The 13,690-nt window shown below is 33.4% G+C and overlaps 1 protein-coding gene across 18 annotated transcripts in view; it reads left to right on the top strand.

Annotated features, from left to right (window-relative positions):
- The window catches only part of Sdccag8 (SHH signaling and ciliogenesis regulator SDCCAG8), a 232,880-nt gene that overhangs the window by 83,455 nt on the left and 135,735 nt on the right, over window positions 1-13,690 (top strand). For all 18 annotated transcript variants that reach the window (XM_040277165.2, XM_021727202.3, XM_078022972.1 and 15 more), the window contains one exon: window positions 492-608. In XM_040277165.2, coding sequence (XP_040133099.1) covers window positions 492-608 — 117 coding nt within the window. The remainder of the gene's footprint in view (window positions 1-491; window positions 609-13,690) is intronic.

Below are 13,690 nucleotides of genomic sequence, written 5' to 3'. Positions count from 1 at the left end.
CAAAATTTTTATAATATAAAGGAATATTTAACCAGAAAATTTTTAGTAAACAATATAGCTAAATGTTTTAATTACTTATTTTACCTAACTAAAAGTTATATGATTGTGCATTTGAATTTATAATATTCTATTAAAACTGCTATTTTACCTAAAATAATCTTGAGCACATTATTTAAATTTATTATTTATGCACTTGTATTTCTTTAATTTAAAACTGTTAAACCGAATATACCTGAATTGTCTATAAATAATAGCAGGCAATAATGAATATTCTAATAAGAAATATTATAAAGTTAAGATATGGTCTTTTTGTTATGCTGAATTATATGAAACTTAGCAGGCTGTACTGAATAGTCTACTAAAAATGTCAGTTTTAGAAAAGACCTATTGCATTTTATGTCTATGCCCTCTAGGGGGCAGCAAAAGATCTAATTGCAAGCATTGCCTGGAAAATTCCAACAGCTATTGATTTAGGTTTTATAATCTAACAGGTGTGTGGAGAAATGCGTTTTCAGTTGAATAAAACCAAAATGGAAAAAGATGAGGCAGAAAAGGAGCACAGAGAGTACAGAGCAAAAACTAAAAGGGATCTTGAAATTAAAGATCAGGTAAGAGATGACACAAGAATAAGCAGAAATTAAAGTTATAACTAACATTCTTTCTGAAGTTGATGGTGTTATCCCTAAATTATTTATTTCTGTTACATTGTTTCTAACTAAAGCAGTGATCCAGTTTATACTATTAAAAGAAGTTTATTTATAGTTGCCTAAAATTATCACCTTTCACATGAAATGGTGAGAATACAACTGCATGCATATAAAATTCCAATATGACAGGTCATAAATATACATTTGGATATGTGTATCTATTACTTACAAAAGTTTAAGAAATGTTCTAATGCAGAGTTTGAACCTAAAATATACGTAAAGTTCTTGAAAGATGCCAACTTGCATCCAATTTTAAATGAAAAAGTTTAAAATTTGTAAGATGAGATGAGTTGATATGTAAATATGTCAATCAAATTGATTGTTGGCAGAGAAAATCCAGTTTTAACTAAGATAACCATGAATACGTTTGCTCAGGAAGCCTAAATACTGTGAAATTAGAAATGTTGGGCGCGAGTGCCACTTACTTTGATTTCAGTTGAACAGATGTTTTATGTTGTAACTTTGTTGAGATCATACAGAGACTCCAATTTTAATTGACCATGTGGATAAAGTTTTTAGAGAGGCAGTTCTAATAAGCTGGCTTTTGATTTTCTATTTTTATGTTATAGTAAAGGACATTGAAGACTTGTATTCTTCATATCCAATGAAATCAGGCTTTATTTATTTTATTAAAAAATAAGTTTGAGTTCTTACTGTCAGTATCTTAAAGGAATCACTATAAATCAGAAGTATATAGCTCCAAGTAAGTTTTTTTCAAATACATTTCTAACTCAAGGCTTTTATCATATTTTCCCTTTCAGCCCAATTAACTATTTATTACAGATGACCTAAAGACCATTGAATATTAAAAATGGAAGTGATGGGGCTGGGGATGTGGCTCAGGCGGTAGCGTGCTCGCCTGGCATGCTTGTGGCCTGGGTTCGATCCTCAGCACCACATACCAACAAAGATGTTGTGTCCGCCGAGAACTAAAAAATAAATATTAAAAAAAAAAATTAAAAAAAAATTAAAAAAAAAAATGGAAGTGATAATACAAAAATTGTTCAAGTTGTCACTGAAATTCTTATTAATATATTAAAATGTAGACAACCAAAATAAAATTCTTCTTTTTTTTTACCACTATCATCAAAGTGTTAGAACAAGTTTTACATGTCTAGAGGATTTTTTATCGTTAACATATACAAATAAAGCAACTGTTTTATTTCATCCAGTTGAGGGCGTGCCTGATAGTGGAATGGAAAATGCTTTCTATTAGGGATTGAAGGCCTTGGATTACTGAGTCAGAAAGAGAGAACTTTCTTTCCTAATGTATTATAATTTTCAAATTATATTAACATACTTACTAGCATTATGAAATACCTTTTATATTATAGGGCATTCTGCCAGCATAATATTTTGGACTAATTGGGAAAATACAGAAGCAAAGAGCCTCTGAGCTATTTTAAATTGCAGTATAATGTTTTAGAGGGACAAAAAAGGAGTAATACAAGCAAAATATTACCTATACATGAATAACTTGTTTAAAAGTATTTGTAATATTTGTCTTTAGCACTACATTTCATTCTAATTAACCAGTAATAATATAAAGGCTGAAGTTGCAGGATTTCATAGAAGTTTTCATTTGCAAACATTTTCTGATAATAGTGAACTATTAACAATTTTCATAATTATTTTTAGTGATACATTTTTAGATGGAGATATGCCTAAGGTCACTAGCTAGGAATAAAATCTGTGAACACTTGCAAGATATTTGTGATGTGATGTGCTTGTTACCATTTTTTCTGGGACAGAATGTGAGGAAATCTTATAGGTACTCTTTGTAACTATTTTGTATTGAATAGACAGTTTTAGAAAAGAGAGTAGTGGTGTCTCATTCCATGGATGATTTGGAGTAGCAAAGCAGCAATTGTTCTTTGGTCTTTCAGCCATGACCTGACCTTCTGTCTGTAAGACCAAAGAGCTATTTTGCTTGGCCACCATCTGCACTCAAGAGAGAAATTTACATTTAACTTTTAAAAGCTGGACATGTTGAGCATTTATCTGAAATACCTAGAATAATATAAAGTATATTTAATTTTAAATTATATATCACATAATTCAGCATAACAAGAAGACCATCTCTTAACTTGCAAACAAGTGTCTTTATAATTTAGTCATTTTATTCATATAGTTAATGTGACCACTTGATAGGTTTTTAAAGTAGGTAGGAAACTGTGAGATTGGAATGTAGTGAGAACAAGAGCTTTTTAATGTCTACAAAATAGGACAAATGGTTGACCACCAAAATAATTTTCCTTGTGACCTGAGTCTTGACTCTGGCATAATTAGAAGGAAAGGTTAGGAGAGTAACAATGACAGTTTCTTCCACCCGCTTTCTTCTTTTCTGTTTTTATATTGTGTCACAACCCATGGGCAGATTATCCTTCTTATCTCCTTTGTATTTTTGAGCTTAGAGAATGGTCAGACTCAAAAGATGTTTCTTACACCAAAAAAGCAAGCACACACACACACACACACACACACACACACACAACAACAACAACAACAACAATAAAACCTTTGGTATAGAGGAAAATGAAAAATCTGTGACTTGGTTTTTAGATTTTTATCAGAACTTTTCGTGGGCAACAGGTATATATACACACACTTTCATGGGAATTTTAAAACAAATGAGGGCAAAAGGAATATTAGAATGAATCCCTGCATTTTCATCACCTGTGTTTATCATTTACCAAACCCATTCCATCTATTTCAGATTTTTTTCTCTCAATTCCTTTGTGTTTATAGTTGCCACCTTCAACTTTTGTCACCATCATTTTCTTTTCCAACTTCCTCTTTCCCTGTCTTATTTCACCTGTTCTTTTTGCAGAAATATTTAAATTTAATCTCAGACACTGTATTTGTTATTTTGCCCACAAATACTTTAGTGTTCATTAATTAATGATGTTTTTTAATATAATCACTCTGGAATTATTTCAGCAAATAAACCAAATGCTTTAATATGTTGAGCTTGCTTTGTGGCTCAGTGGTAGAGCCCTTGCCTAGCATAGATGAGGCCCTGGGTTCAATCCTCAGCACCACATAAAAATAAATAAATAATAAAATAAAGGTTAAGTTATTTTAAAAAAAAGAAGATCCCTTAATATCAAATAATGTCCAGTTAATGTTTAAAATTTTTTGCCTCAAAAAGGTTTTTTTCAAATCAGGAAAATAAGCATGTTTTTGAATATGTAAATACTACAGTACTGTCTTCTTTAAAGGGATTTAAAGGCAGCTGTGAGTAAAATTTTAACTTTCCTTGTTGTTTATTATATTTCATATATAACATTTGACTTTGCTTTATATTTATAAAATTACTTATTATTCTTAAGGAATATGAATTAATCTACTCGCAAACTATTTGAGGAAATGGCTACCATGCAGAATTCATAATCACGTCCCAAAAGGAGCTCCTTGGAGTCTAAAATCCAAAATACATGATTTCAAAGCCTTAATAGTTAATATTTAGAAGTATTGCAGGAAGCCATGGCATTGTAGGGGTTGACTGATCTGAAATGAGAAATGTGGATGTGGAATTTTCTGTGTGTTTCCATTTCGGTAAATGAATTTCAAAGCTAATCTTTTATAGCTGCAAATCTTTCATCAGGGCCTGATGCACAATGAAAATACAAAGCTCTTTGTTTAGAAAGCAGGAAAAACTGTTGTTAAAGTGACTAAAATATAAAACTTCTTTTCTTTCTTCTTAGCTTTGCCAATCCTTTGGTTTTTTATGTGCTATTTAATTTCAAGTTTTCTCCAGTACAGGGATACACGTAATAGACTTCTTGCAGGTACCCTGTGACTAGGAGGCACGTATGCGGCCAATACATTTCTGGGTTCTGGTTTCCTGCAGCCACAGGACCTAAACATCATACTCTAGTGAGGAATTGGGGAAAGTCAGTCTCCCTATTACAGGGAGATCAGTCAGGTGATCCCCCACAGATTACAACCTCTACCCTGGAACACATGTAGTTCCTGGATCAGGCATAGGCAAGAGGTTCTGCACTGAGTCCACTAATTGTGTATGGTGCTGCCACGCTGGGACAGGAATAGTGTGCCAGTGTGTACACACTCAAGCCATCACCCTGCCCCAAGGGGAGGCTCAAATCCAGATTGCTGTGAGGGGCAATAACAGAACATAACGCCTCATCCACTGACATCACCTGGTCCCACCCTGGATGGAGGGCAGCATCAGTAGCAAGGGAAAGGCAGGAAAGAAAGAAAAAACTGGAGAGAGCACATTTGTAAGGTCTGCCCTAGGTGTGAAGTGAGACAAGGGAAAGAGACCACACATATGAGCTGAGATTCCATTGTCCCATCAGACTTTGCTGACAAAACACATCCAAGATAATATCACAAGAATTTCAAGACATTGACCACAGAGATCTAAGCTGCAATTGTAGAACCATTCTAAATAGTACCAGTGTGATGGCATTGATCATGTACCCAGGAAGCTGTCATGACTACAGAGAGAGGCAGATTTGGTAAAGTAATGTACTTAGATATACTCCCATTTACTTATTCAGACATCTATATTTATTTAACATGCCCATGCGTACTTAAAGGAGTGTGAGTTAACTACAGCCAACAGGCCAAATCTGGCTTGCTGACTCTTTTTACAAACAGGGTTTTATTAGAACAGCTACATTGTTTACATAGTGCCTATTGCTGCTTTCCTGATAGAAGTGGAATTAAGGAGATGTGGCAGAGACCATACAGCCCACAAAGCTGAAAACATTTATTATCTAACCCTTTACCAAAAAAAAAAAAAAAAAAAAAAAGTTTGCTAACCCTTTCTCTGAGTATGGAAATATAACTATTTTTAAAGTTTTCTCTGCCTTACTGGAATGCAAAACTTTGTGTTCGAAGACCTATCAGTCTTAAATTATAACTTGATGGTTTTAGAATGTTTTATAGTACAATAAATGTACCACATCCCTGTTCTCTTAATCATCTAAAGGCATTACCAACTCAATGTATCACTATCTGTTATATCATTATCTTATTATGATATGGCTTAATGTATACATGGTTTTGAAGAAGTTATAAAGTACATTATTATTTTTAACTTATAATTTCATTTTAAAGTTATCAACCTTATTTTTAAAAGATAAGACTGATGATATAGCTTTTCTTACTAGTGTCATATAATAACCTGGAGATGCAGCAGTCATTGAGTAGGAAGTACTTAAGTTCAAAATTATCTTCATAGAGTAATCAAAGAAATATTTAAGAGTAGAGCACCTATACAAATGAAATAGTTCAGAATTTTTTTCCTGGAAAAATTAGGGCCTGAAAGGATTTGAGAATTGCTCATATCTATATCAGTATGATGCAGCATTCTAATACTGACTTCAAGTATGTGATGTATCAACATAGGAATTATTGCCTAAATTCAATGGTCTTAATTGAACTTTTGGAAAAAGTACCTCTACTTTCTATGGCTCTGTGTAAAGATGAGAAGAAACCCTGAAAGTTCTAAAAGTTAGTCTGATTTAAGGCCAGAGAAATAAAAGGAATAAAAATAAAGAATTATACCCCTTTACTTAGAAAAGATTGAAACATTGCTTCACTGTCTTCAAGGATTTGACAGATTCTTTCAAGATCATCTGATCTTGATCTTCAATACGGAAAGAACAAGAAGAAAGCAATTTAATCACAGCAACTGGAAACCACAATAGTCAGTCTGAAATAAGCCTTTTCTGACAGTGAGAAGATTGACATAGATTTTTGCCACAGTCCATGGGACTTTCTTCCGTGAAGTTTTTTATTTTAAATATTAGCAACAGTATGACTTACTTAAAGACCCAGCTATGGACTGCTGATGTCCATTGTCTTCTATTTGATTCTAGAAATATTCTAGCAATAGATCATCCTGTTAAACATGAATAATAGCAGTGTTAGTCTTTTCTACTTGTAACTAGCACCTACAGATTAAAGTAAAATCTTATTCGTTTTTATTCTCTGCTTTGTGTCTGTAAAGCTATATCCTCTCTTCAAAAGGCTGAGATAATGGATGGATTCTCAAGAGCTAGACTTCAGAGACTTATCAGCTACCACCTACAGTCTCACTTCTCTCTCTACAAAATGACTGGGAGGGGGCCACTTGGGCATGCCTTTGGCACATGTAATCACTTGGTCCTGGTGATGACAGAGCTGCTCTCCAGTGTTCTTCACACCCTCTTTCAGAGCTGTAGGCTTAGCATATTCCCGTCCCTGATCTTCATTCAAATGACAGCAGTTCCCAAGGGCATGGCTTTCCCAGAACAATATTCTAGACACTGGGATGGTGTGGAGAGTAATAACTAGAAGACCAGGTCCTGCCCTTAGGGAGTTTATATTCTAGTTGAGGAGTCAGAATACACATTTGAACATGTCTTGAGAATACTTGCAAAACAGCATATCGACAAGTGCAAATTAATGTAGTGTGAACTTCATGCTGGATACAGCCCATGATAGGGAGAATCTGGTTCCATGTGTGATGCAATAAAGCTCTTTTTTTTTTTATAGCATTTTCTCTAAGTATGCCCTGAAGCATTGTTAAACATACTTATATAAATTTGTGTTCTTATCACAGCCTAACGAAGAAATCTAAGAAATTTCTTCAGCTTGGTGTATGTCTAATAAATCAGTTTCTTTTGTTCCTGTCCTAGGCAATACTTGAGTGACAAAACAGAATTTATTAGATTATGAAAATAGTTTTAAATAACTCTACTTAACAAAAGTCTTAAATTATTGAACTTGTTATTTTTCTTAAACATCATGCCAAGTCAGTTTCTTCCATTTTAAGTCATCATTGTGTTGGTAAAATCACAAAATTTAACAGTAAAAAAGTGAGTTTGATATATTATTTTTAATGAAAGGGAATAGTTCCAAATCAATCCAGTGAATGATTCAAAATTGGAGATTCTTGGGGCATCTAGCATTTAATACTTGTTAATGATTTGAGCAGTTGTTTTTGGTGGTAGTATACATATATATTCATAGAAACATTATGTATAAGTTCATATGCTCAAAAAAGAAACTGCTAATTTTTACTTGTAATTGGATTTTCTAGGAAAGATGACAATTCTATTCCCCATAATAATTTATTTTTTAAAATGAAATAAATAAGCAGAAACAATATATCTTAAAATATCAACTTATGTCTATTTAGAGGATACAGGCACAAATAGGAAACAAAATATACCCTTTTAGAAATAATATGCTTATGGAATAAATACTTAGAAATGTTTACCTTTGCATAGGAATATAAAACTGTGAACTCTCAGAATACTTTTGTATTTTAGGAACATAAGGTTCTATTGCTGTTCCTAAATAAATGTAATTTTTACCGTGCTTTCAATTTCAATGGATGATAAATTTTTCAGTCTTTTAAAAAAATTCACATGCTTATTTTGACTTATCAGGCTATCCTTCCAATCTTATAGGTACCAACTCTTCAATTCTGATAGCTATCAGGTGGCAAAAGTTCTTTGAAGGTGTCCATGCAGCTCAGAACTAAGAGGCACTAGAAATAGGACAGCTACATCTGCTTTTCGTATAGCCCAGAAATATTAGTACCAATATCCAGTGTTAATATTACTAATTATTACATGTGTACATAGTTTAAAACAATGTTTATTGTATAAACATAAACACATTAACAGAAGGCAATAATTTTATCATGCAATAAAGCAAATTGTTTTCATCTTTCTCTTTTACCTTCCACTTTTTGTACATATGCATATGTAATATTTGCAAGTAGTAAATACAGCCTAGGTATAATTTTGGCTTTTCCTTTTTTAGCTTATAATATTATTTTAAGCATTTTTCTATGTTGCTTCTTACTCTTCATAGTGATCATTTTAATATGGTCATTTATAATTTTGAAGAAAACAATATTATAAATTTTGAAACAATATTATAAATTTTGCACTAAACTTCACTTGTTGTTTTAATTCAACAACAATATATTATGTGTATTGTGAGGTTTATAATGAATTTCTGTCAGAAGGGAGTATACAACACAGATGTGCAATTAAATACATGTCAAAGGGAAAATAGTAACTATCAGCAAATACAAAAGGGTCTGGGGATTTAGAAGAGGGAAAGATGATGTCCTGTGGGATGGTTATGATGTAGTCCAGGTCATGACATAGCCCAGCATAGCCAGGAGAGGAAGACATTTGTTTAGAAAGCCCAATATGGGAGCTTAAGCAAAGGAATAGGGAACAATGATGAAGGAGAATGCTTTCAAAGAATATTTGTATCTTTCCATTCTTTAATAACTGACTTCAATATCTCAAGTGTGACATCTCTGTTATTTCCTATAGAAAGTGGGTTTCAACAGTTCTCAGAATCTCAGTATAATTTGCCTGTTTATAACATACTCCAGGCCTACAGTCAGGCACAAAAGTCATATTACATTTTGAGAATGTTTGCATCTGTTTTTCATTTCCTTTGTATCATTCTCTGTGTAATGGAGAAAAGGGTTGTTTTGTTTTTGTTCTTTGTTTCTTTTTGTTCCTCAAGGCCTCTTAGGTGCTGAGCAAGCACTGTACCACTAAGCTACACTCCTAGGATCTACTTCCCTTTTCTTGAGAAGGAGTCTTACCTGTGTTGCCTGAGCTAATCCCTAACTCTTGCGCTCAAGTGAGTTCCTGCCTCAGCCTCCCAAATAGCTAGGACTATAGGTGCACACCACCACATCTGTTGGAAAATTTTAAAATTTTCAAATTTCAGATAACATTCAGTAAAATATCATTTTATTATGACTGTTAGAGTCAAGTAGGATTAGTTTCCTATACATACAGAATTGACAATTAGATGAAACACAGATTATACTAGATACTTCTTCACCTATGAACCATGGGTCCAAAGACTTGACTTTTCTTTTCTTTCTTTCTTTCTTTCTTTTTTTTTTTTTAAGGAAGGTGAGGGGTGCTGGTGATCAAATGCAGGACCAGCACATGTAGAACATATATTCTACTACTGAGCTACACCCCCAACCCAAAGACTTGATTTCTTGCTTTGGCTTCACCACTAACTTTCTAGGCATAATTCACAGAGCCTCAGTTTCTTTCCTAGTGATCTGAGAAGCTTAAACAAATGATGGTTAAGGCTTTCTCTAGTTCTGAATTTTTATATTTCTAGAAATAGGAAATATTTTTCAGCCTCTCTTAATTATGAACTAAGTATTAATAAAATCAATAAAATTACATGGAGTCTCAAGTGTCATTTCATGTTTTCCAGTTCTTTGCTCTCATTTTGTAAAAATGAGTCTTCTGTAAGATTGTAAGAATGTATTTTTACTGTTGTCAGCAACTGTAGATTGTATTTTTATTATTGTTAATAATGAAACAATAAAATATCTAACTTTTTAAACAATTGAATTTAATTACAGGACAGACCACATTTAATTTTCAATAGGAATTGAAGCCTCATTCTAAATTAAGAATTCAATTCTACAGGAAATATTATAAGTACCAGAAAACTGTCAATGGAATTTGGCAGGTAGGCAGCTTTTGCAAAACTTGTAGAATTAATTATTCTTGGCCAGAGTTTCTCATTGTGTGAACTCATGGTTATAGGGAATATATCAGTGGACTTTTATTTTTAAAATGCATCATTAATAGGTATTGCTTTTACTTTCTGTTCTCATCTGTACTCTCAGAAATACAGCCATGGAATGAAATTCTGTGACAGTTCTGGACACAAATGAACCAGAATGTAATCATATTACGTTTTTTTTAATAATCAAAAGAAAAAAGCAGATTTTAATTTCCTTAGAGATTTGTCATATCTCAGCACATTTCTCTGACCCTCACTGAAATACAGACACATTGCCATAGACAGAGATTCTAGGTACAGCTCTAGGGTGCTCTTGATTATTAATAAATTCCAATGTGTTTAGATTTTCATAGTACTCTTATTAACAGATGGTCAATTTTGTGTTATCCTTTTAGGTATTAGCATCTCTACTTAATTAGATAAGTTAGGGAAAAGATAAGAAAGCTTCAAGGTCTTTATTTCTGGCCTGCCTTCTTCCATCCCTGAGAATTTCTGGAGCTCCCTATGAAGAATGGAAAGCTCTTCTTTGTGTGGTATCTGTCCACTTACAACTGAATTTCTATCATCTCTCTCTCCATGATAAGTCATACAAGTAGTAGCATTAGCCATCTTCATAAGTCAAGCTGTGATTGGAAGTTCCTGTTAACATACCAGGGAATGCTCATATCTTTTTAAAGAGAGTAGCAGTCAAGGGGAAGAGGGAGGTAAAAATAAACTTTTAGGGAGACTGTAAGAAGATGGAGGAGAAAGAATTGTTCCACTTGAAAAGATTGTCCCCTCATTGCAAATGCTGTCTTTTCTGTTAGACTCTTCTTTAGCTTGTCAGAATTTTCTGCATAGAAATTCGAATTTACTCAAGTCGAGAGGTAATTGTCATTTATTTGTTTGTATTAGAAGAAACTTTAGAGTGTTTTTTTCAACTTATCTTTCCACCTAAATTTATATAGAATAAGAGCTGTCAGATGTGTATAGTGATTTAAGCCATACAAGTGTTTATAACAAGAACCAGATATGTTTTAGCCTAAAAAATGAGTCAAGTGTTTCATCAGCTATCCTTTACTATAGTATGTACCTGAAATAATGAGCTTATACAGAGAAAGGGTTAATTGTGACTCAATAGTTTTAGAGGCTTCCATCCATGTTGGTTGTTCCCACTGGTTTAGGCCTATAACAAAGCAGCATATCATGGTGGAAGCACATGGCAGGAAAAAAAAATCACACACCTTATGTCAGGAAGAGAAAAAGAAGGAGACAATAGGGTCCCAATATCCCCTTGAAGGACACACCCCTAGTGACCAGAAGACCTCTCACCAAGCCCTACATCTTAAAAGTTCCACTACCCCTCAACACATTGGAGACTAAGCCTTTAACATATGGGCTTTGGGGGAATACTTAAGATCCAAATTATAGCATTAAGACAAACTAATGGATAGATAAAATATCTATATCTATACTTTAAAATCTACAAGTGAATACATACCTTTTTATATCTTACTAATCTGTAACCAAAAAGTATGATTGTTCTTGGGCAGAGACTAAAGTTTGAAGTGTTTAAATGCTGAATTTGAAATACCTTAGTCTTACTTCAATAGCCAAGAAGAGCAAGAAGGAACCCATAATTGCCTAGCTATATGGAAAAGGAAAATAGTAGGGAGAAGAAAATGGGAAAGATTTTAGAAGAAGGCATTATAAAGATATTTACACTAAGAATTGGACTTATGCTTCTACATATGCTTCTTCAAAATCGACTGTAACTCAGAAGAGGCAACCATGACCATGGATTCATCAGCATAATCCATCAATATTTTCAGAAGGGTAACTCAACAATAGACTTCTTTTTTAAAATTTATTTTTATTATTTTTTAGTTGTAGATGAATACAATACCTTTATTTTATTTAATTTTTTATATGGTGTTAAGGATCAAACCCAGTACCTTATACATACAAGCAAGTGCTCTACCACTGAGCTACTAGCCCAGCCCAACAATAGGCTTCTTAAAACTATGATTGATATAACCCCTTCTCTCCTACAACTATTGTTGGTAGCTTGGAGTTTTTTAGGAGACGTTTTTTAAAAGCTACAGCAATAAAATCTATGAGGTTGGTTGTAGATGTATCTCAGTGGCAGACCATTTGTCTAAAATGTGAGAGGCCCTGAGGTTTGATCCTCAGAACTGCAAAAATAATTTTTTTAAAGAAGGCAACTTATATTTTTAGTCTCTCCTATTTCGATGGCCATATGTAAAGGATTGAAGAGACAGTGTCAGAAAATAAAGAATGATGCCTTGATGTACAAGAGCCAAAAAGACTAATCACTTAGTTCATTTCCTCATTTTATAGATGATTCAACTGTGGGTAAGCTGAGGATAATTATCTTATTTCTATGCATTCATCTATTTAAATAGTAGACATTGATAATATTTTATGTCACATATAAATAAGCACAAGGTCTTCAATGAGAAATAAAATACATTTATTGGCCAGGTGCAGTGACACACGCTTGTAATCCTTGCAGCTCAGGAGGCTGAGGCAGGAGGATTGTGAGTTCAAAGCCAGCCTCAGCAACAGCATGGTGAGACCCTGTCTCTAAATAGATTACAACACAAGGCTGGGGATGTGGCTTAGTGGTTGAGTGCCCCTGAGTTTAATCCCTAGTGCCCCATCCCCAAGTTTATTTATTTATTTTTTCTCACAACTCTTATAAACTGGTGAGGAGGTTAAATGCAATGACAGCTAAGTGGAGAGGGTGGCCTCCTCTAGTAAGAGAGGGGTCAAAAAGATTCTACATATTTGTAGTCAATTGATTTTTCAACAAGGATAATAAGAAAACTCAATAAGGAAAGTATAGTCTTTTCAATAAATGGCACTGGGAAAACTAAATACCCACTAAAAATGAAGTTAGGAGAGCTCAATGACAGAGTATGTGCTTAACTCTTGATTCAATCATCAGCACCAAAGAAAAAAAGAATGAAGTTGGATTCCCCACCTCATTTTATATATAAAAATTAATTCAAAACTAATGGAAAGATAAGTATAAGTGTTAAACTTAAAAGGCTCATAGCAAATACATAGCTATTACTCTTTGTCACCTTGGGTTAGCAATGGTTTCTTAGATATAACATGGAAAGCTCAATACCCAAAAGAGAAAATAAACTGAACATTACCCCTACACTTCTAAGGTTCAAAGGACACTATCAAGACAATGAAAAGACAATCCACAGGATGGGAGAAAGTTTTTGTAAATCATGTATCTGATAAGGAACTTGTATCAGGATATATAAAATAAATTAACAATTTAATAATAAAAGACAACCCAATTTTAGGGCTGGGGTTGTGGCTCACTGGTAGAGCACTTGCCTAGTTTATGTGAGGCACTGGGTTCATCCTCATTACCACATAAATAAATAAAATAAAGGCATTGTTGTCCATCT

This window comes from Ictidomys tridecemlineatus, chromosome 10, assembly GCF_052094955.1.
Source record: "Ictidomys tridecemlineatus isolate mIctTri1 chromosome 10, mIctTri1.hap1, whole genome shotgun sequence".
Lineage (NCBI taxonomy): Eukaryota > Metazoa > Chordata > Mammalia > Rodentia > Sciuridae > Ictidomys > Ictidomys tridecemlineatus.
Note: the sequence above shows the minus strand (reverse complement) of the source record. Positions and strands in the feature narration are given on the sequence as shown.